We start from the raw sequence: 25,764 nt of genomic DNA, 5'->3' as shown, positions 1-25,764 counted from the left end.
TGATGCTGATACAATGTATAGAAGAATGAATAAGCACAAAATCCTATTACTGACATGCTGATTCCCCTATTTTTGACAAACTAGATCATGCTTAAAAGTCTCACATTTGCTTGATAATCACTAGCTGCAGCATACTACCTACAATGGCATGCGAAATTATCCGTCGCCACAAATTATGATTACTGTAGTTACCCTGACAACATGCAGTGTTCAAAGTGAGGAATTAACTGTATATGTATTTGTAGGCCCATTAAAGGGGCATTCATGCAAAACAGGTGACCCTGGGTTAGTGCTGCTCTCAGCAGCCCGGTAGATGAATAGAGACAGGAGTACAGTGGGAAATACAGCTACTCTATTAGACTGCATGACACAGCGCTATATAAATTGCCATCCAGCGAGGACACACACAAGAGCACGTGTAGGAGTATAAACACACACACAGACACACACTGTAAGTGCACACACACACACACGCACACACATTTTACTAGAGCTTGTTTCTGAATATGACAGTGCATTTGTCTCACTCTTGTTTTCATCCCTTTGAGAAAATCAGCAGGGATATAGCCTTAGCCCATAATTAAATTATTTTAAAGGCACCATGCTCAATAGCACTAAGTGAAGATCTAATACAACAAAGTCAAAACAAAAAAAAATAAGTACATCAATGACATCCACAGAATAAATTTCAATCTTCAACGATTTATAGGAAATCGAGAGCAATTTTGCATAGCGGAGAGATCTGGTTCCCTTCATTGGCTAAATGAGCAAAGAGGGATGAAGAGTGGCAGCACGAGTAATGGAATTTTTCGCTGTCCTCTGCAATCCAACCATATAAAGTTGACCTGCTCTCAACTTTTTTGCAAAGTTGGAGGAACGTACACACAATCAGAACGAGAATTCTTGCTGTAATCATTAGACACAACCATGAATGTGTTTTTTATGATGATTTTTCTTTTCTCAAAACTGCAACTTTCTAGCATTGCTGTCTCCTCTGACAGCTGAGTAAAGAGAGCTCTCCTTCTCCTTTCTTTTTTTTCCTACAGCTGTGTGAAACCAACTGTGTGAGACAGACACACAGACAGGTAAAGTCAGACAGGCATGCAGGCCCCTCTTGATCTCTGGGTGTGTTTGACACCTCTGTTGTCACCTCCTCCAGCACGGACACTCCTGTGTACAGGTGCTCCACGCATACATTTGCATTAATGCACCCAACTGCAAGCTATAGTGAATCAATACTGAGGTGTGCAACGCTTCACAACAAGAATTGTTGCTGTAATTCCACAAGCGACACACTGCACCCCGTTGCTTTGCAAGCGGGGGAATGTTACCTCCACACTAATACCATTTCCAATTCATCACGCTGCAAGCAAACAAATTAGACCAGACACTGGAGAGGCATTGCTCTCGTCAAAATTTTACTATGACTGATACGGAACAGAGAGAACCTGTCACGGTGCGATAGGGCTGCGCCGCGTACCGCTGCAAGTCTTGTTTACAGTGACCCGCAGCTGTGTGAGACAGATTCCTCCAAACCCAATGAGATTAGGGGTGTCATTATGCATCAGGAGGCGGGGAGGATGGAGGAGTTACGGCAAGAGGGAGATAGTGCTGAGCTACGGCAAAGCAAAGTGCTGCCGGGAGTAAAGCCTCCACCGTATAATACAACTCTGACCAAAGATTCCAGAAAAAAGCCTATTATATTATTCCTGGTTTCAGAAAGTCAAGTTACTGTTCATTATTGCATTGCTCAATCTGATTCCCAAGCATGAGGCATATGGATGTAGAAGGCGACCGTGCCAAGGGAATACTAATAGAAAACATGTGAACTTGCTTCACCTCTTTGCTCTCTCTCTCTCTCTCTCTCTCTCTCTCTCTCTCTCTCTCTCTCTCTCTCTCTCTCTCTCTCCACTGGTCTGTTCATAAGCTAGTTTTGGTTGTAAATATTGTTTTGGTTTCTATTTTGATATGCCTTCTGAGTGGACCATGAGAAAGCCAACAGATCTTGAGCTTGATTTGCCCTGACAAAGCTGTTGACAGTGTCAGCCTATTGAGGATCTAGCCTGGTCCCACTCGAACATTCGGGAGGGAATAGAAAATGATGTACAATTAACATTTGTAGATTAATGCAACACGCACACAGTTTGGACAATATGGACAATGGAGGCACCTTGGACACTAATATTTGGACAACACACAAAGCAATTTGATAAAACGGCATGAAAAGACACATCTGCAACCTCTTCAACAACAATAGTTGCCATGGTAAAGCTCAGGCACTTCTCCCACTCTCCCTCTTCATCCTGATGGGACATTTGACACAGGATTTCTGGTGACTCTCAGTACCAATGTAGCCTATTCAGTCTACCTTAAAGCAAATTTCACATGTGTTCCTCAGAGCAGAGGAGCTTACTCTTGCACTGACACAACAGTGTCTCGACAACATTTCATCAGATACATTTTGCCGGCTAACGTCAGCAGTAGAGTAATGCTGGGGTATGCTGAAGTACTTTTGTTCACTGCTTACTCAGATTTGCCAATGAGGAGGGAGGGAGAAGACTAGATCTTTGTAAAAAAGCACGCTTTCGTAAGCTTCTTTTCCACACAGTTAGCATCTTTCCCAAAAGCCCATCACAGTGGCATTAGTCATCTCCACATTCTTAACCTCATTTTAGGAAAATAACGATACCAGACGAAATCCTGTCGTCAGTCTAGGCAGTCGAGTCTGGGACCGAGCTACCCCACACAAACTGAGCATTCATTCAAAAGCATGTGCTGGGGTCAGCCTAGGCTCCTTAAAACAAACATGGCAGGAAAGTGAAACTCTGTAACTGTGTAACCTCAGGTCAACTTCCAGCCCCATCACAGACCTGCCAGTTACACTGCCAGGCCAGTCTCATGCTAATCCCCATAGCCGTGGCACATGAAAAGCATGCTCCGCGTGTGTTTACAAAACAGAGTCAGGCATGAGTGGAGGGTGTCAGGATTGTGAATGGGGTCATGAATGAGGTCACAAGTGGATTTAAACAGCACTATGTAAATGACCTTTCCTATAGGATTTCAATGAACACTAATCTGCCTGTATGACCTAGACTCATCTCTCTCTCCTCTATCTATTAACAAAGAGCCTCTGTCAGCGGGTTTTTGTCTGCTGAGAGAGAGAGAGAGAGAGAGAGAGAGAGAGAGAGAGAGAGAGAGAGAGCAGACATACACAATAGAATAGATGAGGCTGCTATGCCAGGAAATGGAGATAAATAAATAAGCCCAGTTTCCTCTGTTCCTACTCAGCTGTACTGAAATTATAATGAAGAGGCAACCCTTTCTAAGTAAATGAATGGATGAATTAACCACAAAAACAAAAAGCACAGACGTGTATAATTGATGCAAATTATGCCACGATTGCAATGTAAAGTCTCTGCGGATGAGACGACACTGCATCAATTGACATTTACAGAGGAATCTAGTTAAACACTGAGGTATAATCTTAAGTTATGAAGCAATTTGATAGGGTTTGAAATAGTCTATGTATAAAAACTGCATGTCTGCAATGCATGGCTTATGTCTCTCTCTGTGACCCACATTGCATTTGGCAGCTCAAGCCAAACTCATCCTAAGGCTAAGGGTTGTTTGTATTTACAGAGAGGAGGAGGGGTCATATCATCCCACCCCAAATATTGAGGCCATCTGAGTCTGGTGCACTGGTTTCAGTGGTGTACTTGAGTCTGAAGACTGAAAGGTCCAGTCATAAAAATACCAAGTATTGCCATGTTACTGAGAAGGAATGTCTCTTACCTTTATGTGAAAATACGTTTCCCATCATGGTCCGCACCGAAAAGAAAAAAATAGAAAGAGCAGGATTAGCAAGTTGCCTAAATTATAGCATTAAATACAAACAAATGACAACACAGATACAAAAAAACATCAAAAAGCACATACAGTAGCATGATTATGCATGAGGATTAATCTTGCTTTTTAACTAACCACAATAGTGTCTTAAATATTCTTAGTCTATTCTCAGTCTTAATAGTCTTGTCCTGTTAGTGTCCCAAAATATATAAATATTGTTGCAGTCTGTGTGTGACAATTTAACTGGAAGTGTGTGTGCTTTGCGCTTTCATGACGGGAATACTCATGTCTCAACTTATGACAAATAATGAATCACCCCTCCCAGCTCCCCTGAACAAAAGAGGCAGGAGGAGGAAAAACATCTCTGCCCCGCTCCCACCCCATTCCTCTCACACAGGATAGCTCTGCTATTAATGATAGCTTCCTGCGTGTGTGGAAAAGGGGGCTTGGCGTGCTCCGGGCCCCCGGGCCGACTCTTGTCACACAGCACACGCCACACTTCCCCTCCGCCGCGGCCTTTTCCGCCTCTGCGGAGACCTGATGAACGATCCCCCTCGACCTTTGACCTTCAGTAAAGGGGGATACGTGACACACAGTTAGGAGCGCGTTAGCAGCTGAGAGCCCCCAGGCATGCCAGGATTGGCTGAGTTGGCATATTCCTAAAGGACATGCCTGAGTCCAGCCCTTCAGGATTGAATGACCGAGGGTCCTCATCTATAGTAATGCATGCCACCCGCGGCTTTACCAGAAAACCGGGTGCAGGCAGGGGCTTATAGCAGCTACTATATAGCCTCCACACTCACTCAATCACTCACTCACTCTCTCAATATATAGTGACCTACTTAGCCTTCACTTGCAGCCCCACTTTCCAATCTTGAGGTGTGATTCGCGAGATGGAAAGCAAACGAAGCAATGTGGGTTATTACACCACCTGGGGAAGGGCGTGCAACGGCCAGACGTCACCCGGTCTAAAGCCACCCTCCTACAGCCTGTCAATAAATGACACCCAGAAAGCCCTGAGCGAGCGACAAGACCTGATCTCTGTCATTATGATTACTCCAGCAGGCATGTCAGCGATGCCTGTCACTGGTCTCTTTGTCCACGGGATCACAGGGCAGCACGCCACCAAAAAAAAACCTCAGCGGTGCTCCTACATGTTGCCTTGGTAACCTATTACAGTCACACAACGCTTGGAAAAGAGGAAGGATGCCAGACTTGACATCCCATAATGAGCTGGCTGTGAATGGGGTGCAGTGGGGGGTTTCACTGAGGGCTATGGGGACTGTCAACATAAATACCAGGGCTTCACGCTCCTTTTCAACAAGGAGGCAAGACCCAATAGTGCAGATGTCATCGGGGAACACAAGGCGTCTCTTAGCCAATATCAAGAGGCTTTACAGCATCAAACTATTGTACTCTTTTAGAAGCAAAGTGTAGGCGCAATGTCAGCGGAGATGAGTGCAGTTGTGATCAGTGCTGGGAGTGGGTGAAGGAGGGGATTCTGGGACGGTTGAGCCTTGTGGAGGTGATGTGGGCCTAATGAAGTCAAAAACCTATGGGAGGTTCCAAGTTGATAATCCCACAAAACAAAGTCGCTCTACCCACCCAACTTTCCTCTGACATCCAAGCTATGCTGCTATGTATGCAGGTGCTATTCCTATTTTAACAGATCACAGTTATATCAGAAAGCTTGTGTCAAGTCTGAGTGGCACTTACGCTTCATCGTGGTTATGAAGAGAGAGGTGAGCACATGATGGCAGTATACTGAGCTGTCTTCCTTTTCTACTCTGTGATGTAGACTGAATGCAAAAAAAACTCACAAAAATTGAGGTGTCATTATTTATCCTAACACTGTACTACCACTTAAGGTGACACGCGTCAGCTGTCCTGTTACAGCGTTCCTCTGAAGATTTCAGACATTGTCACACACACACACACACACACACACACACACCCACACACAAACACACACACACACACACACACACACACACACACACACAAAGGCACACCACATCTGCTCAGGGCCTCTATAAAAAGCTTTGTCACACCTCTGCTTGTGTTTAACATCCCTGGGCTGTTTCCATCTCTTGGGGGGCCAGATTGCTGACTCGATGGGAAGTGTCCTTGGCAGGAGCCCACATGGCCTCTAATCAGCAGCTGGACTTTAGAGACAAGGAGAGGTCGAGCTGCTGAACACGGTCAGTATTTCGCCACTGTTCTTAAAGGGGAACGGCAGAGACGGGTATGCGGGACAGTTCATTTTGTATTTATAACCTAGTCCTTCAGCATTACACCAGACAACTCCCGGAGAGAAAACGCACATCACTCCCCGCTCGTCCCATCAGACTCTTTCTGACAACCCCTGGACCTCGCAGATATTGAGCAGATTACATAAAATGAATCCAGAGACCCCTGGGGCATGGTAGAAATTAACTGGTACTGAGCTGCATTTCGGCGTTCTCACACAGCCGTCGCAGTGATGTGTATCTTGTGTAAACGCCTATTCCAGAGTGATCAGAGCAGGCGTGATGTGGAGGTGAGACAGCCATGACGGAGCATTAGAATAACAACGTGCTGGATCCTCTGTGACGGGACGAGCCCACAGAAGACATGACATTTACTAAAGAAGGTATTGCAGATTTTTCAACTTATTTAAAGTAATAATCTGTGACATTTTCATATAAACAAATATCCATTTTGCTTCTGTCTATCGCCAACTGTTACAACACAATAGTGATTCAACCTATGCCCAGTTCATGAAAGCTTTTACATTTCCTGCTGCCAGGCGTTGGATCGCTGGATAGAATTCTGGATGCATTTTCCATTTCCAGAAGTTCCAAACAACAGCAGTTTGTTTGGAATGATTAGAAGAACTGGGTAGTTAGCATGAGCAGCGATAGCCACCATGGCTGAACAGACAAAGAAAAGAAACTAGAATTTCATCAAAACTTCATCACAGTATTTGCAACACTTTGTTTGCCATCTCTGGGAAGTGCAATGCAAAAACACCACAGCAATGAGCGCTTATCACCAAAGATATTGCCAAAAAAACAAACACTTTAAAAAAATTGTTAGGGCCAAAATGTATTAGTATTTGTGACACATTAGTATTCTATTTCACATGTGAAAACAGAGGAATGTCAAACGTGATATCAGTGGTTCACATGTGTTTGGTACGATATCCCATGTGAAAGTTGCAATCCACTTGGGATAAAAAAACATGTCCAGCTTCACATGTGAATTGATAATCATATGTGAAATGATCTCCTTACATGAAAAAATACCACATGTGGAACTGTCTCTTTACATGGGAAAAATATAACATGCCCACATTCAGATGTGAATTTATAGCCTCACAAGAAATATTACGTCTACCGTCACATGTGAACCTCAAGTTCCACATGTGGAATTGTCTCTTTTCGTGGGTAAAAAACAACACACCCAAATTCACATGTGAAGTTTTGCAAAGGAAACGAAATATATATAAAAGATTAAGGTATTCCATTTCCATATAGTTATTGGAATAATCTGGTTAAGCCAGATTGTGCCCTAAGGCTCAGGAGTATTTAAAGAGATTGCAGAGGAATTTTCAGACCCACTGCTTCATTATGATGAAGAACAGTACAAGTTCGCAGGCAAGGACTTTAGGGTTGAATGCATGTTTGCATGAAGGACATGAGGCCACAGAGAGTGAGGCAGCATGGGAAATTCTTCACTAAATCTGTCCCCTCAGTTTGTGTAAGCAGTGGAGCCTGTGTGATTGGAATAAACACAACACAGTCACCGTTGAGCCTCTGCCTCTGAGGACATAATGCCATTTCACAACAAAAGCCCTCTCAGCCTCTTCCCAAGTGAAGAGGGTTCATTATCAATATCCTGATTAAGATTACAGGGGCAAGCCTTGTGCTAATCAACAATAAGAACACTTGAGCTGCAAATGCATGCACTCTATTATGATTTTGCAGGATAATGATCTCAGGATTGGTGAGAGGCTTTGATTCCTATCCAAATAAACATGTTTAAGAAATAAGCTGGTACGTCTGCCCTACATTTGTCTGTTAAAAAAGGAATGACTAGACTCCTGTTCTACTAAAATATACAGCTGATTGTTAAAAGAGAGAGGAAGGGATGATTTGTATATGTGTGTGTGTCCAAGCATGCTGCACTCAAAGGAAGATAAAACAAGACAAGAGAGGAAACACAGTAACAACGTATTTACAGACATGTCTTCCTTTCCCCTTCTCTATATCACATCCACACAAAGCCCAAACCAGAACCTTCATTCCGAGCAGATTGTAAAATATGAATGGCCACTTTACATAACAATAGACATAAGCCTGGCTGTGGGATTCCTGCATGACAATGAAGACCGTCTCCACGCATAATCGCTACCCTCAACTTCCACTGCTGCATTGTACTGTACTTCCCAAACAAGCCAAAGTACGGCTGCCACTGGAGTCAGTATTGTCAGCCTTAGGAAAATATTAGCAAGGTAATGCAGTCTTCTGGCTCTGTTTCTCTGCTTGTGCCCCATGGGGGAGCTGAGGTTGAGCGTAGCCAGCTGGTATTTCAGGGCATCGGCTGCAGTTTTAGGACTTTGGCTTTGACCAAGAGTGGGTGAAGTGGAGTGGGGAATTGCTTGGCTTGGGGGGTGGTGCCGGTTGGGGTGCAGTTGAGGAGGAGGGGGCAGGTGGGCCTTCTCGCATGCAACCGTTCCATAAATGGACTGGACAGGGATCAGAGCTGCAGGGGCTGCTGGGAGGAGAAGCCTGGTCTGGCAGCTCATTGTTCTGGAATGACAGTGTGTTCTCATCTGGGGGGAAAACAATTTCTCCTCCAGGCCACGGACAAGGCTAAGTGACCATAACAAAGACCCATATCACAATATAGTCCGCCTGAGAGAGGCTCAACGCCAAGCTTTCCCATGCTGCTGTCCATGGCATACATTAACTTATTGGTCACAATAACTGCCATATAGAGAATTAAAAGAACAAAAAAATTAAATTGTGACTAAGCTTAATTGCACTGGGTTTCATCCTCTTGTATTAAGCTGTTTCTGTTCAGGCGAGATTTCTTTAGGAAGTGAATTCAAGTCAGCCATATAATTTTCATGCCACTTTACTCATATCACAGATGAGCGCTGCACTCACTAGTCACAACATATAACCTCCTCTATCCTCTAACCTCACGCAATCATCCTTACATGTTTTATGAATTGACCCATGATCTTATGGTTCCTACTGTATATCAATTATTCAACATTTAAATGCGTTGGAGCATATATAGTGAAAGTAACTGCATCACATTCAAGGCCGCAAACATAATTTTGAACAGGCAGATTATTAACAATATATCATGGGTAGGGAAATGATTTAAATGAGATAATTGAGAGTAGATTCACTAATGAAACTACAGCATGCAGCGTATTTCATCTGTTTCTCAGATAGCTAGTCACCATTTATGTTGTCTCTCTCAATATCTGCCTCTCTTTCTCTCTGTCTGTCAGGTCAACTGTCTTTCTTCATCTCTAGCTGTCTTTCTCTGTATCTGCCGGTCTTTCTGTCCGTCTTTATATCTCTCTGTCTATCGGCCTGACAGCTCTGCCGGTCTGTCTATTTGTACTGCAGCCTGTCTTCCCCGTCTGTTAGTAACCCAGAATGAGGTGAAGCTGGGCGCGGATGTTTGGTGGAGCAGAGAGAATTCCTGATGCATGACCCCTCGACTCGGGCTGGACGGCAAGCTGTCAGTCTGCCAGTTCATTGTTTGGCTGTTGTGAGTGTCAGAGGCGAATGACATCAGCTCTAATCTGTATAGAGGCATAGTGAGGAGGTGATTTACCGGATTAACGACACTTCCCCTGCCGCCAAAGGCCGTGACCATCACACGTTAGGGACAGATTATCAAGTCTGTTGTCACTCGGCAGGGGAACAAACAAACAATATTTTAAAGGGCGAGTGCCGAGCTACAGTAGTATGCTGAGCTGTGCTGAGCAGTGTCCCGTGTATTAGATTTACTTCTTGTTAGGCCAAAAAAATTCCCATGAAACGAAGTAGAAAACTCAAACTCTAATAATAAGCCTCTATCGTTCTAATATGTCCTCAGAAACCCTTGTGTTGGTCTTAGCGTAATCCTCTTTAAACGAAGCAAAACATTTGAAATCCGTCACTTGAGTGGTTACATAAAGGGGCGGCTTTTCGTAAAAGTCATACCAGGCCAGTTGTGACGAAGACAAGCTTTCTGATGACTGTGTTTACGAATGGGGCCAGTTTTAATTAAGGCAAGCTTTCTGATGACTTTGTTCACACAGTCGGCTCAATCCAAAGCTCTGCAATGTGTAACTTGAAACCGAAGACTAAATTGAGGTTGGAACGATCGGAAACTCTCGGACGATGGTGCCAAGCCCCGAAGGCCAACCCCATCATGTAAAAAAAAATGCGCAGGGACCAGAGAAGACACACTGCGATGCATTTCCACATTAGGCTGAGAAGAATTCCTCCCTTTAGAGAGAAATCCCAAGGGCTATTAAAATAAACAGGGGTTGGTTTGGCACAGCATTGCCCGAAACATCTGCTGACATCAAAATTGTGGTTTGGTGGTTCACCCTCAGTAGATGAAGCTGCACCAGGAGTCCACATCTCAGTCATTAACACAGGGTGACCTCAGATGGCTACATGAGCATCCATTATTTTTTCGAAGTCAGGTCAACCATATGTTGACCAAATGGCATACTGGTTAATAGCTACTGCAACAAAAAATGCAAAATGTAGTAAAACAGTTAAATTGAGACAAAAGCTTGATTTGATTTGATATGTTTTGCAAAGAGAAGTAAACACAAAGGTATCCATAAACAAGCATGGCTATACCCAGAGAACAACACATTAAAATAAGAACACTTATCCCCAACATGGTCCTCAGACTGCTAAGCTATCATTTGGTCAAATAGATGATGATTATTAACAAATTACTCATTTGCTAATCCGTGTTTTATCTGTGGAGAAAGAGGGCATTAAATGCCAGGTCAAGAATTAGTAACAAATACAGCACATTCATAAGTGTAATCACTTGGTGGAGTCTCAATTCATCCCTGTGTGTCATAACATGAAGCGCTGCGGTAAGCGATTAACATTTAATGAATAGAACAATTAATTCTAACATGTACAGAGGTCAAAAAGCAGCAATTAGCGCGGTGATCTCTAGCCTTTCATTCTGAGCATGTCCAGACCGATCCACTAATGATGAGGTTGACTCGCTGGCAGCAGCCCATTTGGACAGAACTACTGGGGTCAACTTAACCTTCCGTAATACAAACACAGTAAACGGAGGAGGAGAAAAAAAACCTGATCTGATTTATACCTAATTCTGTCTTTATTGTCCATTTCAACGTTGTTTCCTATGTCGCCAATCCATTTGCAATGGCATGTTTTAATAGAAATGTAAAAGTGTCAATCAAAGAGATGCAGCCTAATTGGCTGTTACTACAGTTTGCAGTGAAATGCCTTCGCAGCATACATTAAACACCTGTTACCAGCACTTGCTAGCAGCACTTGCCACAATTAGCATTAGTTCTGGAGGCTAAATTCCTATACAGTGTGTGTACATGCAGGGAGGTATGCACACACACAGTTGCACTCTACATACACACACACACAGTCACACCCCTCCACACACAGATCGACATTTAGTGTTGGAATGTGGTGGAGCCCATAAAGGTTTCGTAAATGCTTAGAATATTAGAGGTGGCAAACCACACAAGACAAAAGCAGACCTATGAAATGCCAGTGGCGTATTTATAAAACACCTTGTGCACTGTAAATGTGTGTGTACGTCTGTGTGTGTGTGTGAGTGTGTGTGTGTGTGTGTGTGTGTGTGTGTGTGGGTGTGTTTGAAGAATGTACTAACTGCCAGGTAATTAGGGTTCAGATGCAGGTATGCAGAGCCGCAGGGAGGCCAGGCAGAGAAACAGACAGACACTCAGTGGGTTTAGTACGGCTTAATCCCCTGCCAGGCACAGCCACTACAAAAGCACTCAGGTAGGGACATATCGACACTGGTGTGGTCTCCATGATCAAAGCTTTCAGCGCAGCCCTGCCCTGATGCCTTGGAAATGGACCAATTAGGGATAAGGGGGGGTTGAGAGGGTTGGTTGTGCTGCGTTCCATACACCTAGCTGGCAGCAGCTTCAGACAAGGTAATTATACACACTCTCCCTGTCTGTCTCTCTAACACTCATACTCGCTGCCATCATGCCTCACTCGTCTCTCTACACCTCACATTATACCTCTTAAACATAGTCCAAGATACTATGGCCCACACAGTAAATGGGTTACAGCATGAGCCAGGCTGCAGCTACATGTAGGACAATTAAGTTCTGTAGCAAGCAGCGGCAGTTTAACCCTCCCAAAGCAACCGACTCTACACAGAGATCCTCCAGCTAGCGTCAAGCAGACCAGCATCTAGAGTATGCCTCCATGCCTTCATCCTTCTGATTTATGGAGCTCGTCTCAGCCCCGTGCTCTGCGGGGAACAGCGTCGTTGCTCATTTTTTAACAGCGTCTTCATAGGACAGGGATTATTTCATCCGTTTGACAGGGAGTCAGGGAGCGGGGCTTGTGAAAAAACAACTAGAATGTGCTTTGTCACGTTTTTTATGAGAGCAGACTTGGGCTCACGAAAAAGGACAGTCTGAGATTAGCATACAGTCCTCTGTTTCTGTGTGTGTGCGTCTCTCGCGCGCACACATGCACACAAATGCATGTGCGCACACACAGAGACACGCACACACATACATTCAACTTCATATAAGTGAATACTAAAGTAAGGCTTGACCTCCAAGGAATACTCTTCTTCACGGATGAGCAGACTCTGAGCGCCCTGCATTATAATTTTCAGAAATAACACCTTATAAAAGTGCTGCTTAACCAGATTGCTGGAGCAAACACTATAGAGCACACACACACACACACACACACACACACACACACACACACACACACACACGGCTCATAGAATTCCAGCATTATGCAATAATCTCAACCTACAGCTCTGCCACTTAAGCCAGCAAAACCTTGTCAATCCCAGGCTACAGGACAAACATATGACTTAATCCTTAAATATCTTTCTGTCTCCATGGCAACCTTTGCCATGGACCCTTTAGTGTGTGACCTCCTTGCTAGTAAATATGAGGGAGTAAGAGCTAATTATCCCACATGGGCTATAGGTCACACATGACCACCTAAGGGGATACAGCATAAAACCAATCCCTAAGGCAGTGACTGCATGTATATGTATGTAACGCTGTATGGCCACATGTTTCAAATGCAAATCCTGTTATTTTTATGAGAAACTTTGATGATCATCTCCAGAGTAATCACTGAGAGTGAGGTAGTGTGTGTGTGTGGGTGTGTGTGTGTGGGTGTAGAGACAGAGAGAGCTCATGTGTTGATTTGCGAGTGTGTTTACAATCTGGATCCTGACACAGACAGATGCTCAAGCCTGCTCTCTTGTCACTCTCCATCCTGTTGGGGCACTTGATTGCTTCATTTTCCTCCATCTCCACAGTTCAAAGAGGACAACAGGTTCATTACTGTGCATATGTACTGTAACTATAGCGGCGGCTGCAGTTGTAGCAGCAGAATTTCTTCAGCTTACTGCACACGGTTATTGGATGAAGCCTCGCTAGATATCTATTGCGTTTGACAATGCAGGCACTGAGTCAGAGGTGGTGAAAAAATGTACTAAAACAAATGATGTTTGCGGCAGTGAAGGAATATCTACTCTCTCTACTGCTGCTCACAGGGAATCTGCCTCCTGTACATTGAACCACTGAACCAAAACACGGTCTAGAATTCAAAGGCTCTAATTCAAAAACACTAAGACAGTAGGCAACCTTTTTTTTCTGACTCACAAATATAACTGGGTATGGAAATAAAATGCCTGCCTGCCATTCCAACTAGATTATCCCTATTCATGACTTATCTATGAGGCCCGCTGAAAAAATGATGCAATGGTGGAAATCATGCATTATGATAACAGCTCCGTGACCTTTTCACCTTTTAGCTGAAAAGACAGAGAAACTATTACTGAATGAACAAGTTTAGAAGAAGATATATTAACAGAGCTGAGAGTATATGAACTACATTTCTAAAAATTTAGAAAACGAGTCAAAAGAGAGAGCTACACTTTGGTACTGAAGATGCAACTTATAGTCATTCCTGATGCAGATGCTATGCGGTCATGTAGACAGGCTGTCTGGGAGCTGCTGAAACCTTGGACCAGAATAGCTCTGATAATGTATCTGTCATGAATGTGTGTCATCAGGACCTGTTCCCTAGAACACAGTGGAAAATGAAATGGCTGTGCTGACTGCCTAGGCTGCTGTATTTAAAGCCGTTACCATGACTGCATAACTGTAAATGATATACATATAGCTCACATGTTATTTAAATACAATATATCTCCAAAGGCTAGAGGTAGTGACATTTATACTACCAAGACAAGAGACTCAATTTTTCAACCTGAGCTAAGTGTCTAAATGTTGAGATTATCATGGCTTGACGGCTCATGTTAATGACTGGAGAGAACGCTCAGCGAAGTTGAACTGTAAACTTGAGCTCTGCGAAATGTCACCTTCTGCTAACAGAGGTTCACATGTCCAGAGAATGAAAGCGGCTTAAAAGCCAGTTGATCATGTGAGAAACGGCACAGTAGGAGCGAGCCCCTCTCGCCACTTCCCTGTGAAATGAGAAGGCCAGCTGCAAACACAGCCTAAACGCTGCTTTCCCACATTTGCACATGCTCCCTGGAGAAGAGTGGTCAAGTCTCTCAGAGGGGAGGGACGGACAGAAACTCCCTCATTTACACACGGAGTGGAAAACCATCCGGCGGAGGGATATCTCTTTGCAGCGATAACGCTTTAGATGGCCGTTTTCGAGGAAATACTTGCTTTTGCAGACATTGTTTTTGGATTAGCAAGAGCGAGGATGTGCGAAACATCTCGTGAATTATTTCCCAGTCTTTTGGACAGCTGGGAAAGCGCTCACGCTCCAAGCTGAGCTCATGCACTAGAGACACTAGACTATCCGACATGTAAATTAGACAACGCAATAGCAATGTGTCCAATACCAACTGAGACCCAGTGGGGTGTGTGTGGTCCATTTCCCTTTGTCGGCTGAGATCACCGTCACAGCTTTGCCTTTTAGTCTGGCAGGTCAAGAGCAGCGGGGTCAAAGGTCGGTGTGCTGGCAGTCGGAACTTACCACACCCAGATGCTCTCCAAAGACATAAATACTGGTGTGAGCAGTTTATGCTTTACAAACACAGTTTAAGAAGGCCCTAAACACAGGTCATTTACAAAACAGCCATTGAGTGAGTGAATCTGTGCAGAGTCATTTGTGAGTTGCTTCATGTGATGGGAATGTGCTCCATCCCTCTTCAGCGCTCTATACAGGCCTCTCCTCTTTCTCTGCGAGGTAAACAGCGACTTCACTTTGCTAATTGACTTTCCCTGCCCTCTCAGGACAATAACACCGGTCCTTGACTTCTTTATGACTTCCCCTTTACGAGCCCTCGGTTGATTATGCCTTGGAGGAGCCCTTAATAAGGCCTAAGCAAACAGAGCTTTCAGCAGAAACCATGGAAAACTCCAAGGCCGTTGCGAAAGGCTTCCTTCCCTCCGTATGGCACAATGCCAGGCCTATAGCATGGGACAAGGAGAAAGAGGATATTGGCGGAAATATATAGTCTAAATGAAAAGCTTATGAAAAGCTTCTACCGGAGTACTCTGCTGAGGCAAAGAAAAAGCTCTTCATTACAGAAAAACAGCCATGTAATGAGTTGATGGTGCACACATTTTTCATGTTACAAAAATATACATAACACGCAGATACAGTACAAAACACAGAAATGTAATGAATACAGTTCTGTTTCACTATGTTCTTTTCAATCAAATTCAACCACTACTTTTACCTGGGCTTTACTAGACAAGTGAATATGTTTTTTTCTACAACAAAGACTGGCAGTATTGCAGTGGGGAGAGGAGGATACACTTCAATGCTTTGGATGACTTGCATGGATTTCTCAGATTAAGAATCGGTTCTATTCTCAACATCATATTTTATCAGGAAAATCCAGGACCTTAAGTACCACTCAATCCCTTTTTCACACCATGGCTTGGCAGTTGTCCAGTCGAGCCTAAGGGGCCTCAACAGCCACAGTGAGGGTTTTTTTTTTTGGGTGATCGTCTTGCGTTATTCGCTATAGGCCAACAAAGGGTCATCTCCAACAAAAAGCTCATTTCCCGTCAGGCGAGAGTGCTGGGATATTAATCACGATTAGAGAACTGGAAAAGGAAGTGAGGTGAGTGTGCGGCATGTAAGGTGGTGAACTTCTCCTTTCGCTGCTGAGGGAAGCTAATAAGAGAGTCAGTTAAACGCTGCCTTTCCCTCTCTGTGTATCCCCCCTGACAGACACAATACCTCTGAGTATCCGCTGCGTTTCTCACATTCATCAGGCCAGTTAAGCCGGAGGCCTCTTGTGATTCCCCCACCAGATTTGATCAGCTGTTCTGCGGGGTCAGAGCGAGGCCTCGAACCGGCTCACTTTCCTCCACTACCTGATCCCCTGTCCCCTACCCTACCACACCACCCACCAAGCCCAGTTAGGCCAGCAAAAACAATGCACCCATCTATTTACAACCCTCTCTCTCTCTGTATGACACCCCAGTTTTTACCACCCACCCATCGGCACAATGCTGGACACTTGCCTCCGCGGGCCATTTCAATGGACGGAAATTGGGAATGCAAAACAGAGCAGCAGTGAAAGGACATGCGGCTCCATCAGCCCGCATACAAACAATGGAGAATCTGCCTGTGTTTAGCTTCTCCTTCCTCCTGACACACAGCGCTAACAATGAGGCGCTATTATGACTGACTGTGTCTGCTGTTTCCGACAACTATTTCAGATATTTGTGTTCATATTGAGGACACGTCTTTACATAACCTGCTAAGGCGCTGAGTGGAATTAAAAAAGAGCAACTTTGCAAAGCAAAACCCTTTTCCATTGTCTGCACTTATCCTCATTCTAATTCGGTAAAAAAGGAATTCGGATAAGATAAGATGAAACTATAATATTCCCCATGGGGAAATTGGGCCGTTGCAGCAGCAAAAGTAATAGGATAGAGCAGGGAAAAATAGAATTGAACATAAAAATAGAATAACCATTGTCCTTTCCCTGTGCATGTTATTATGAACAACTACAAAACCCTTGTAAGTAACAACACTGAAAAAAAAAGGTCTAGACAAACTGACCACCTTTGCTTCCTTTATGTAACTAAATGTGTTAGTTTGCTAATATCTAACCCCGTGTTCACACTGCGAGCAATGCAATCAAGAATCAGCGAAAGTCCATTAATTTCCTATAGAGCTGAGTGATCAGGGAAACTCAGTCAATGTGTGGACAGTCACATTGGCTCGTCAGCTGAGAAACGTTAACCACAGCTGAACTTTTTTGCGGTTATCATCCATCAACAGATTCGCATGCTTCCTTATTTCCGTACCGATGCGATTTTGTTTCATGACCAATAGTTCTGCCTGACAAGTGCAAAATAGATGAGAAGTTGATTACATTTAAAGCTTCTCTGCAACTTTTACTTGAAAGACTGCAGGAATAATGATGCTTGGAGAACAGTTGCATCCACTGTTGGCGTCAATACTAAGCTCAGAAGTAATTTGAAGTTTTCTTCTGTTCATTTTGATTAATGCTACCCAGTTGCTGTAACATTATGAAAGGCAAAACCAAAGCAGTGAAAAATACATGATTTGCCTGTTGAAAACTTTGTAGCTGCACAAGATCACTACATAGATGCAACTGGACCCTCTCACACCGCCCACACAATAGAGAACAGAATAGAGCGACCCATCAGCCAAGTTGCTCTCAGTGTGAATGCAGAGGAAGAAAAGCACAAATCTTAAACAAACTCCTCAAATGTCATCAGGTAATAAATTGGGAAAATAGGATCATTGTGCTTCATGTTTTGGGATGATAAAGGTGTGACCACAAGCCAATGAAAAGACGATAAAAGTTCAATCACTGTCCCAATCCCTGTTTACACTACAGCACCTCTCTCCTAAAACAAAGCAAAGCAGACATAATTTAATTGTAGGCCTGGAAGAATACTAACAAATACTGACAAAGAAGGAACTGATCATTTGAATTCACACTGTTTCTTTTTCTCAACAGGCTTTTGACTCTCATCATGTCAGCAATATGTGAAGAGGTTTCCGAAATACTAAACAGTAAAGAATGAATATAACTTTAACTCTATGGCTACACTGCGCACGACAATAGCCAAACAGGCGTCATCTTCTCTGCTTATATTGTTCCCCAGCGAGAGATCCAGAAATGTGCAACCCCGTCGCGCAAGTGTTTGTTTACATCAGGAGAAATAATACTCTCTCTCAGACAAGGGGTCTCTATGGCCTAGATAAGGATCATGGGTATTTATTACACCCAGCAGAGCCCTTGCACTGAAGTGTTGGATAATGGGTCGTCTCAGGAGAAGAGGGCATTCAGCAAACACTAGAGAGGATTTCTGAACCTCAGTGCTGATGTTGCCGACTGTTTTGCATAACAACCGACAGACAAAAGCCGACGGCGCATAGCTGAACGCGGGGTTGTCAGAAAATCCCTGTGTCCTGAAAGCGTACAGCGCAGTTTAGACGGGGATGGAGGACTTGGTTGTGCTATACAATGAGCCTCCCTTGGGACTGACTTTGTGTCTACTGTCATTGCCCTGAGTCTGCCCTCTGTGGTCTCTGTCTCCGTCGGGGGGTGACATCTCGTCTCAAGGGCGGAGAGAGGAGAGCTTCCTACGGGCCAATCAGAGGCCGGCAAGTCACAGCTCCATCAGCCGGTCACAGCTCCATCTCTCACACTTCGCTCACTCCTCCTGGGGAGAAAAGCGCTGGGCTGGAGCCAATTCAAAACTACAGGGTTTCACATACACACGCACACACACACACACACTCACACACACACAGACCTTGACCTGCTCATTCCCCTCCAAAGCCTCAATGCCAAAGCTTTGGCTCTAAATAAACACAGCCTTCAAAGGGAGAGATAGTTTAACCCTCTGGAACCAACACTTTGTTTCAGCCCTGGGTTGGCAGATAATCCCTCACAAATCCCAAATCTCTGTGGGATTCACATTTATGGAACCGAGCAAAGTGGCACAAGTGCACAGACAGGCAATAAGGGTTGACAAAACATGCAAAATTGGATTTGAGGCTGCGATCAATTTGGAAATCAAATTTGGAAGCAAAGTGCCTATTGTATGGGATAAAAGATATCAAGGTTTTAATCACACAAAATAAATGGCGTTAATATGGATAATCCTAGCTATAAGTCAATCATAGAGGACTTTTATCATAGTATTGAATCTTGATCTTTTCAGGAATAATGGAAAGTCAGAATGGAAAAGTGGATTGCAAAGCTGTTATGCACACACACACACACACACACACACACACACACACACACACACACACACACGGGCCCATACACACAGGCATGTGGGCATTTACAGACACCCATGTGCATATGCACACACACAGAAACAAAGACACCCCCCCATCACACACACACACACACACACACACAACCAAACCAAAAGCAGCCCAGTATGTAAACAGCAGCAGCTATTCAGTAGCGGCCCTCTCAGCTGGTAAGGCATATGATTCAGAGACACTTGTGAAGAAAGGTCACTCTGAGCCCTGTGAAAACAAGAGGCCCTCTCAGTCTGGCTCCTCGCAGGCCTGCAGCAGCCAGCCCAGCTGGGCGCTCTTCATTTACAGCCCCTGCAATCGATAGCCCGCTGCCCATTCATCACAGCAAACGGCCTGGGTTTATATGCTCATGGACCTGCTTGATCCACGCATACTGAATGCTGAGGACCGAGGCAAGACACTGGACAGGTGAGGTCAGAGTAGATTAATAATCTGTGTGTAAATCTTTTCCCCCTACAGGAAATCACACAGGGTGAAAGCTCCTCAGGATCTCCTCTCTGCTTTCTGCTTATTGATCAGCTTCAGTCCCATCAGTCACCATGACAGCACCCAATCACACTTCAGCAAAGTGCAACAGGGCCGGGGATGTCTAGGCTTCACACTGGCATTTACCTATGGCTCAGCTTCTTCATTTCACTTGATGCTGAGCACATCAAAGCAATACGGCCATTACACAAGATGGACTTTATCTGAGGAACAGTGTGCTTTCATCTATTATTTATGATGGATGACTTTGGGCCGGTGACCTGGTACTGGGCAGGTGATTAACCGAGTATTCAGTCTGAAAATCTCATTTTTCTTAAATCAAGTGAATGATATGCGAAAGGGGTGAGATCATTTATCTTGTTTCCAATAAAAATCAACCTGTTCCAAGAATTTTCTTGAATCAAGTGTCATGTTCTTGGAGGGAGCTGCCTTATTGTGCAATGTTTTAAGAAGAAAATTCCTGAAACTGCATTGGAAACAAGTGGAATCATCACTCACCTCAGTGGCAGAATTTGCTCACTTGCTTTAATAAAAAATGAGATTTTAAAAGTGAATATGAGACTAAATGACGGGCAGTTTGGGCAGTTTGGGCAGTTTCGCAGTACATGTGTATTACACTGTGTCTGAGTAGTGTGCTTTCATCCTTTATTTATGATGGATGACTTTGGGCAGGTGACATGACCTGGCAGTAGTGTACAGTAGGCATCATCAGGCTGCCTATGTTCCTCTTACCTTATTAGAGTAGGGCGGCCTGGCGAGGTTGATGCCATCTCTGATGAGTTTATCCCTGATCATGATCTTCAGCTTCAGCTTGGGGTAAATCACCAGCTCTCTCCGGTTGCCCAGCGTCAGGTTCCTCTGCGCCCCCATGTACCCACCGTTGCGCCCGACCCGGTCACTGTTAGGCTCGGTCCAGGACTTGGACCCCCGCAGCTTGGACTCGTACTGGTCCACCATGTGACTGGTATAAACCTCGGACGCGGGGGGCATCGGCTCCAGGGTGAAGTACAGTCCGCTGGCCGTCTCTTTATCTTCCTCTTTCAGCCGTTTCACCGCGTCGTGGATCCTCTGCCTGTGGTGCGGTATGTAGACGCCGATGGCATCCAGGTCGGGGTCTCCTATTTGTTTGCAAACCTCCAGATCGTCGTAGCCATTATCCACGAACGCCTCGACATACTGGGCGAGCTGGAGGGTCTTCAGCCACTCGTAGACGATGACAGGTCCGTTGCTTGTCATGTTGGCTGCTCTCAGTATCGGCGGTAACTCGGAATAGGACACTTCAGTGGGGGGTTACTTTCCCATTCGGCCTTTCAATCGCATTATAAGCTTATTTATCACGTCGTGATTTCTCCGAGTCTTGGTAAAGTGGGAACAAGCGGACTAAACGAATTTTGGATTATCCATAATGAAAGGTTTGGTTACCATTCCCAACGTTGCTGTGCGTCCGAGATGGAATATATATAGGATGTATGAACAGTGTCGGGAAAAGTCAATTAAAAGCTTAGCCTAACACAATCCGGGTGAGTGTGACACCTGTCAATATTTACAAATGAAGGAGATCACTTCAGCTTCACTTGAGGCAGCTTTCCAAATCCCCAATGTCATTTAAGCATCAAATTTACTCTCCCACGCTGATTTACCACGCGCCGCCAGTTCCAACAATCACCCAAAACAACATGAAAAACAATTGCTGCAAACTATTGTCATCCAAATAGCCGCTCAACTGGATTTCGCTCCTTACGCACGGTAGCTGTTGCGTCTCACAAAGCCTTTTTTCACGCTGTGCTCCTTTTCGCCAAGTCTTGCAGTATCTTCAAACGGCGGCGAGTTGAATAAATAAATCCAAAGAATGGAACATGGACAGGGCTAAAAATGAAAGTAAGTCGGTTGGCAAAGACTGTACGGTTGGCGACCGCGCGGTTCCGCGTCCAGCCAGCCGCTCCGTCTACGCGTTACAGCAGTTCTCCAAGCCGGCACATCACACTACCGCGTATCCACAGCCAACATGCTCAGCGCTGCTCCTCTACCATCCACGCCCCCCAAATCCAAGAGAACCCTTTTAAAAATAGTGATGCAAGTCCCTTTCTTTCTCTCTCTCTCTCTCTCTCTCTCTCTCTCTCTCTCTCTCTCTCTCTCTCTCTCTCTCTACAACTTGTCACGCAGCCTCAGGGCGCACAGTGGGTCACCAGGTTCCCACCGACTTGTCCAAAGTTGGTCCACAATGAGAGCGCAGTAAAAAAAAACACACACAGTCGCACACTTCAAATGAACAGCCTCGTTGCTGGATTGTTTCACATTATTATTCCCTCTTCTCCTATACGGTGCGATTTCGTCCACCGCGCCTCTCTCTCTCTCTCTCTCTCTCTCTCTCTCTCGCTCAATCACACACTCTCTCGCTCAGCCATTCAGCATTTCTATGGTTTCGTTTCTCAACACGCACCAGCTCCCTCTATGTGGTGACTGGGGTACTGAAAGATTTGGCAGCAGTGGAGCTGATGTAATAGGAGAAATTGCAGTACTACACTATTTATTTATTTAATATCTATCTATCTATCTATCTATCTATCTATCTATCTATCTATCTATCTATCTATCAAGGACATGAGAATGGATTTATTTTAATCATGTCCACCTTGTGATATGAGCCATCTGTGAAGCAAAATGGCAAAACAAAAAAAAAAACCTAATTGCATTCCTCATCACATTTTGTATTTGCCCTGGAAAGGTACCCACAAAAGACACTGTATCTGGGTCGACTCATATCCAACTGCACCCACAAACATACTTGCGTACACAACTTGTCTCATATTCTGTCAGTTCTCTCTGACTTTCAAGCATTGCAGACCAAATGGAGTCCTCCAGTCTGCATCAGATTGTGGTACCACAGGATGCCATCATCATCAATAAAAGACAAGCCTGAATGAAATAGGAAAACTGCCTAAGAAATCACATACACACACACACACACTCACACATACACACGCACAGATCTGAATAAGACCTGTCCGCTCTGTCCAAACGGATGCCAGGCCGGTCGGTGCTGATGCATGCTTTATCAAATGTGAGCTGACAGCTTGTTAGGGGTCAGTTTGATACAATCACTATCTCAGCTCGAGCTGGAAGTGATTTGCCTCGGCCCATTATGACATGCGGCAGGGGTAGAGAACTAACATGGCAGTCAGGGAGGAGTGGGGAGGCATATCAAACGGCCTCCTTTTGGAGAGCGGCGTCAGAAACATGCCAAAAATGCATGTCAGGATGTTCGAGGGAGAGGTTTGTGCCAGAGAGGAGCCTTCATCATATTCCCGGAAAATATCAAGCCTGAGTTAAGTGACATTTCCTATGATTTACCTGTCCGCTCCTGTCACTGCCACGACTCGGAAATGCTCTCTTGTGCCTTATCCTGTATAAACACTTATTCAAAGTGATTTGACAGGCAGGAGCAGGAGCAGGAGCAGGAGGGTTAAACCTGTGCAGAGTGTGACATGGAACAAAGAACACAAGTGCTTACAGTTGCACTGACACCAGGTTCTGGGGGCGCATATGTTGAATACCCATCCACTGACATTTGTGGGTGATACAACACACCAAACCCGAAGCATCTGTTTACACACCTTCATGTTTGTTGGTACACTTGACATGTTATGACCTTCAAGGAGAATACCGGTGTCATTTAGAGTTAAAGTGCATTTATTACTGTCTACATCTAGTTTACATTTCCCCCAATCATTTTGCAATGCATGTAATTAGATTTTTTAACATTTACTTGATTATTGTTGTTTTGAAAATACAGACTTTATAGTGTCAAACCTAGCTTGAAAATAACTGCTGTCCCGGCTAACAAAGATGCCCCAAATAAGAAGCGATGGATGTATTTTGAGGGATTATTTCCTAGAAGAGACTTCCACTTCTTCCTGTGGGCGTGAGGTGATTGAAATCAAGCACAGCGTAACATAAGTGTGCACTGATATGAAAACACTCAACTCGGGCACAATGAAATAACAATAAAACAGAAACTCTGACAAAACCAAATTAAGGCTTCGTGTTTACTGTGATGGATTTTCGAGCTTGGGCAATTTTCCAGTCTGTGGAAGTTGTTTTTCACGCTGTACAAGAATGAATGGCAGCAAACGGCTTCTTCTGAAGGGAGGAAAACGAGCCCCGATATCTCAGACTACGCTGGCTGTGTGCAGAAACCAGCAGGAATAATGTAAAAGAGAAGGGCAATAGACAATTGACATAAACCTGAAAAACCCCACCAGTAGTAACATTCACTCTGAATACCAACCTATTACACAGGCTGTCCTTTGCCTGCTCTCATATATAGGATTAAGACTCACACTGCTATACCCTCCCCTTTGTTCTGGGGAGAGACGAGTCATTAGATCTGTTACAGGAGCAGGGGATTATGGGAGGAGAGTGACAGATGGAACAGGAAGACTGGTGCGCCGTACGGTGGGTGGACTCGGAGCGCGTGCGGACGCTGCCAGGAATGCCATGTTTCCACTCTGCCGCCCCGGCCTCGGTGAGCCATCAGCGGGCGCTGAGGGAGGCAAGGGGTGGCGGCCTTCAGCGTCTCGCTAGCTGCATGGAAACATAAAACACTGTTCGTTTATATGGCTCACCTGGTAGGCAATCATCTGAATCATATGCAATAGGATTCACCCTAGTTAATATGTAATGTACTGCACTGCAGGCTTCCTTGCACTTTGATGAAAATGACTTTTGATGCAAATGGCCAGCAACGCATCTTCTACAGCTCATTCTGTATGTGAATGTGTGATGAATATGATGTACAAACTAAAACAAATATATACAGCCTTCTTTTTTCCCACATATGATTCAGATATTTTATTTTAATAGAATGAATTACTTAACATAATTATGTAAAATGCAATTTGAGTGCACCATCATAGGGCATAAGAGTTAGTATTATTGCTGTGTAGTCACATAAACAAGATAGTCTATGCCCATTTCATGCAACAGTCTCATTCCTCAGTACACTGAGTCCAATGGTATTGCCCTAGGGAGCGGAGGGCCGTTTGCCACATCAATAACACCTCAATAACCTTCCCTTAATAAAATCAGAAAGAGGGGCCCAGGGCATTAGCGCTGGTAAATATGGTAAATATGCGGTAGTGAGAGCGCATATTAGCATTGCTGCTGGTAAATATGTATAGGCTACTTTCACTGTGCTGATTGAGAGAGACAGTGACTGAGGTAGGTTGAGGGAAGAGCAGCTCCAGTAGACACAGCCGGGGGGGAGAGGAGATAGACACAGCCAGACAGACAATACCAGCTCCACTGACAGCCAAGCTCTTTCTATGCTAATAATCTTCCCCGTGTGCCTCTTTTTTTTTTCTGAAAAGGAAGAACTTGGTATTAGAAGGTAGGGGGGTTTTTTTGGAGGGTGAAATTTTAGGGCCTCTTTGGCTTCAGACTCCAAGGTTAAAACCTTCCAAGACCTCAATTTTTAAATCCTTTGAAGCAGAGAATGGCTTCTGTCCACCTAGATGCAGAAGCACCATGAAGGTCATGGATGTTGGTTTCTGGGTCGAGGCTTTCACGGGTGGCTATCTGTCAGCCGGTGATAGATATGTAGACTCTTCTGCTGGCAATACGGCCGAGGTGGATATAGAAAACACAAATCACGGTTCATGGTTAGAATCAAATGAGGTTGTGCTGTAGGCATGTAGGCAATTCCTAACCTTCACCCATGCAAAGGCTCCGCTCCTCTCTATTCCATTCGCTTCATTTTATCACGGTAAGTTCTGATGTCATGAAGTGCATTTTTTCATATCGCTGAAGTATTACTAATGCCAAACAGATAAAATAAGGAAAGATTGGTGTGTAGAAAAACTGTAGAGTA

General features: G+C 44.5%; 1 protein-coding gene across 1 annotated transcript in view; it reads right to left on the bottom strand.

The window, feature by feature from the left end:
* LOC144542795 (sterile alpha motif domain-containing protein 5-like) overlaps nt 1-21,240 on the bottom strand; it is a 75,517-nt gene extending 54,277 nt beyond the window's left edge. Inside the window, exon 1 of the mRNA XM_078290085.1 lies at nt 20,628-21,240. Within this exon, the coding sequence (XP_078146211.1) occupies nt 20,628-21,131 (504 nt within the window). The 5' untranslated portion in view covers nt 21,132-21,240. The remainder of the gene's footprint in view (nt 1-20,627) is intronic.
* Nucleotides 21,241-25,764: the final 4,524 nt, after the last annotated feature.

The sequence above is a fragment of the Centroberyx gerrardi genome, chromosome 18 (genome assembly GCF_048128805.1).
Source record: "Centroberyx gerrardi isolate f3 chromosome 18, fCenGer3.hap1.cur.20231027, whole genome shotgun sequence".
NCBI classification, from domain to species: Eukaryota; Metazoa; Chordata; class Actinopteri; order Beryciformes; family Berycidae; genus Centroberyx; species Centroberyx gerrardi.
This window is presented reverse-complemented; position numbering and strand designations above follow the sequence as displayed.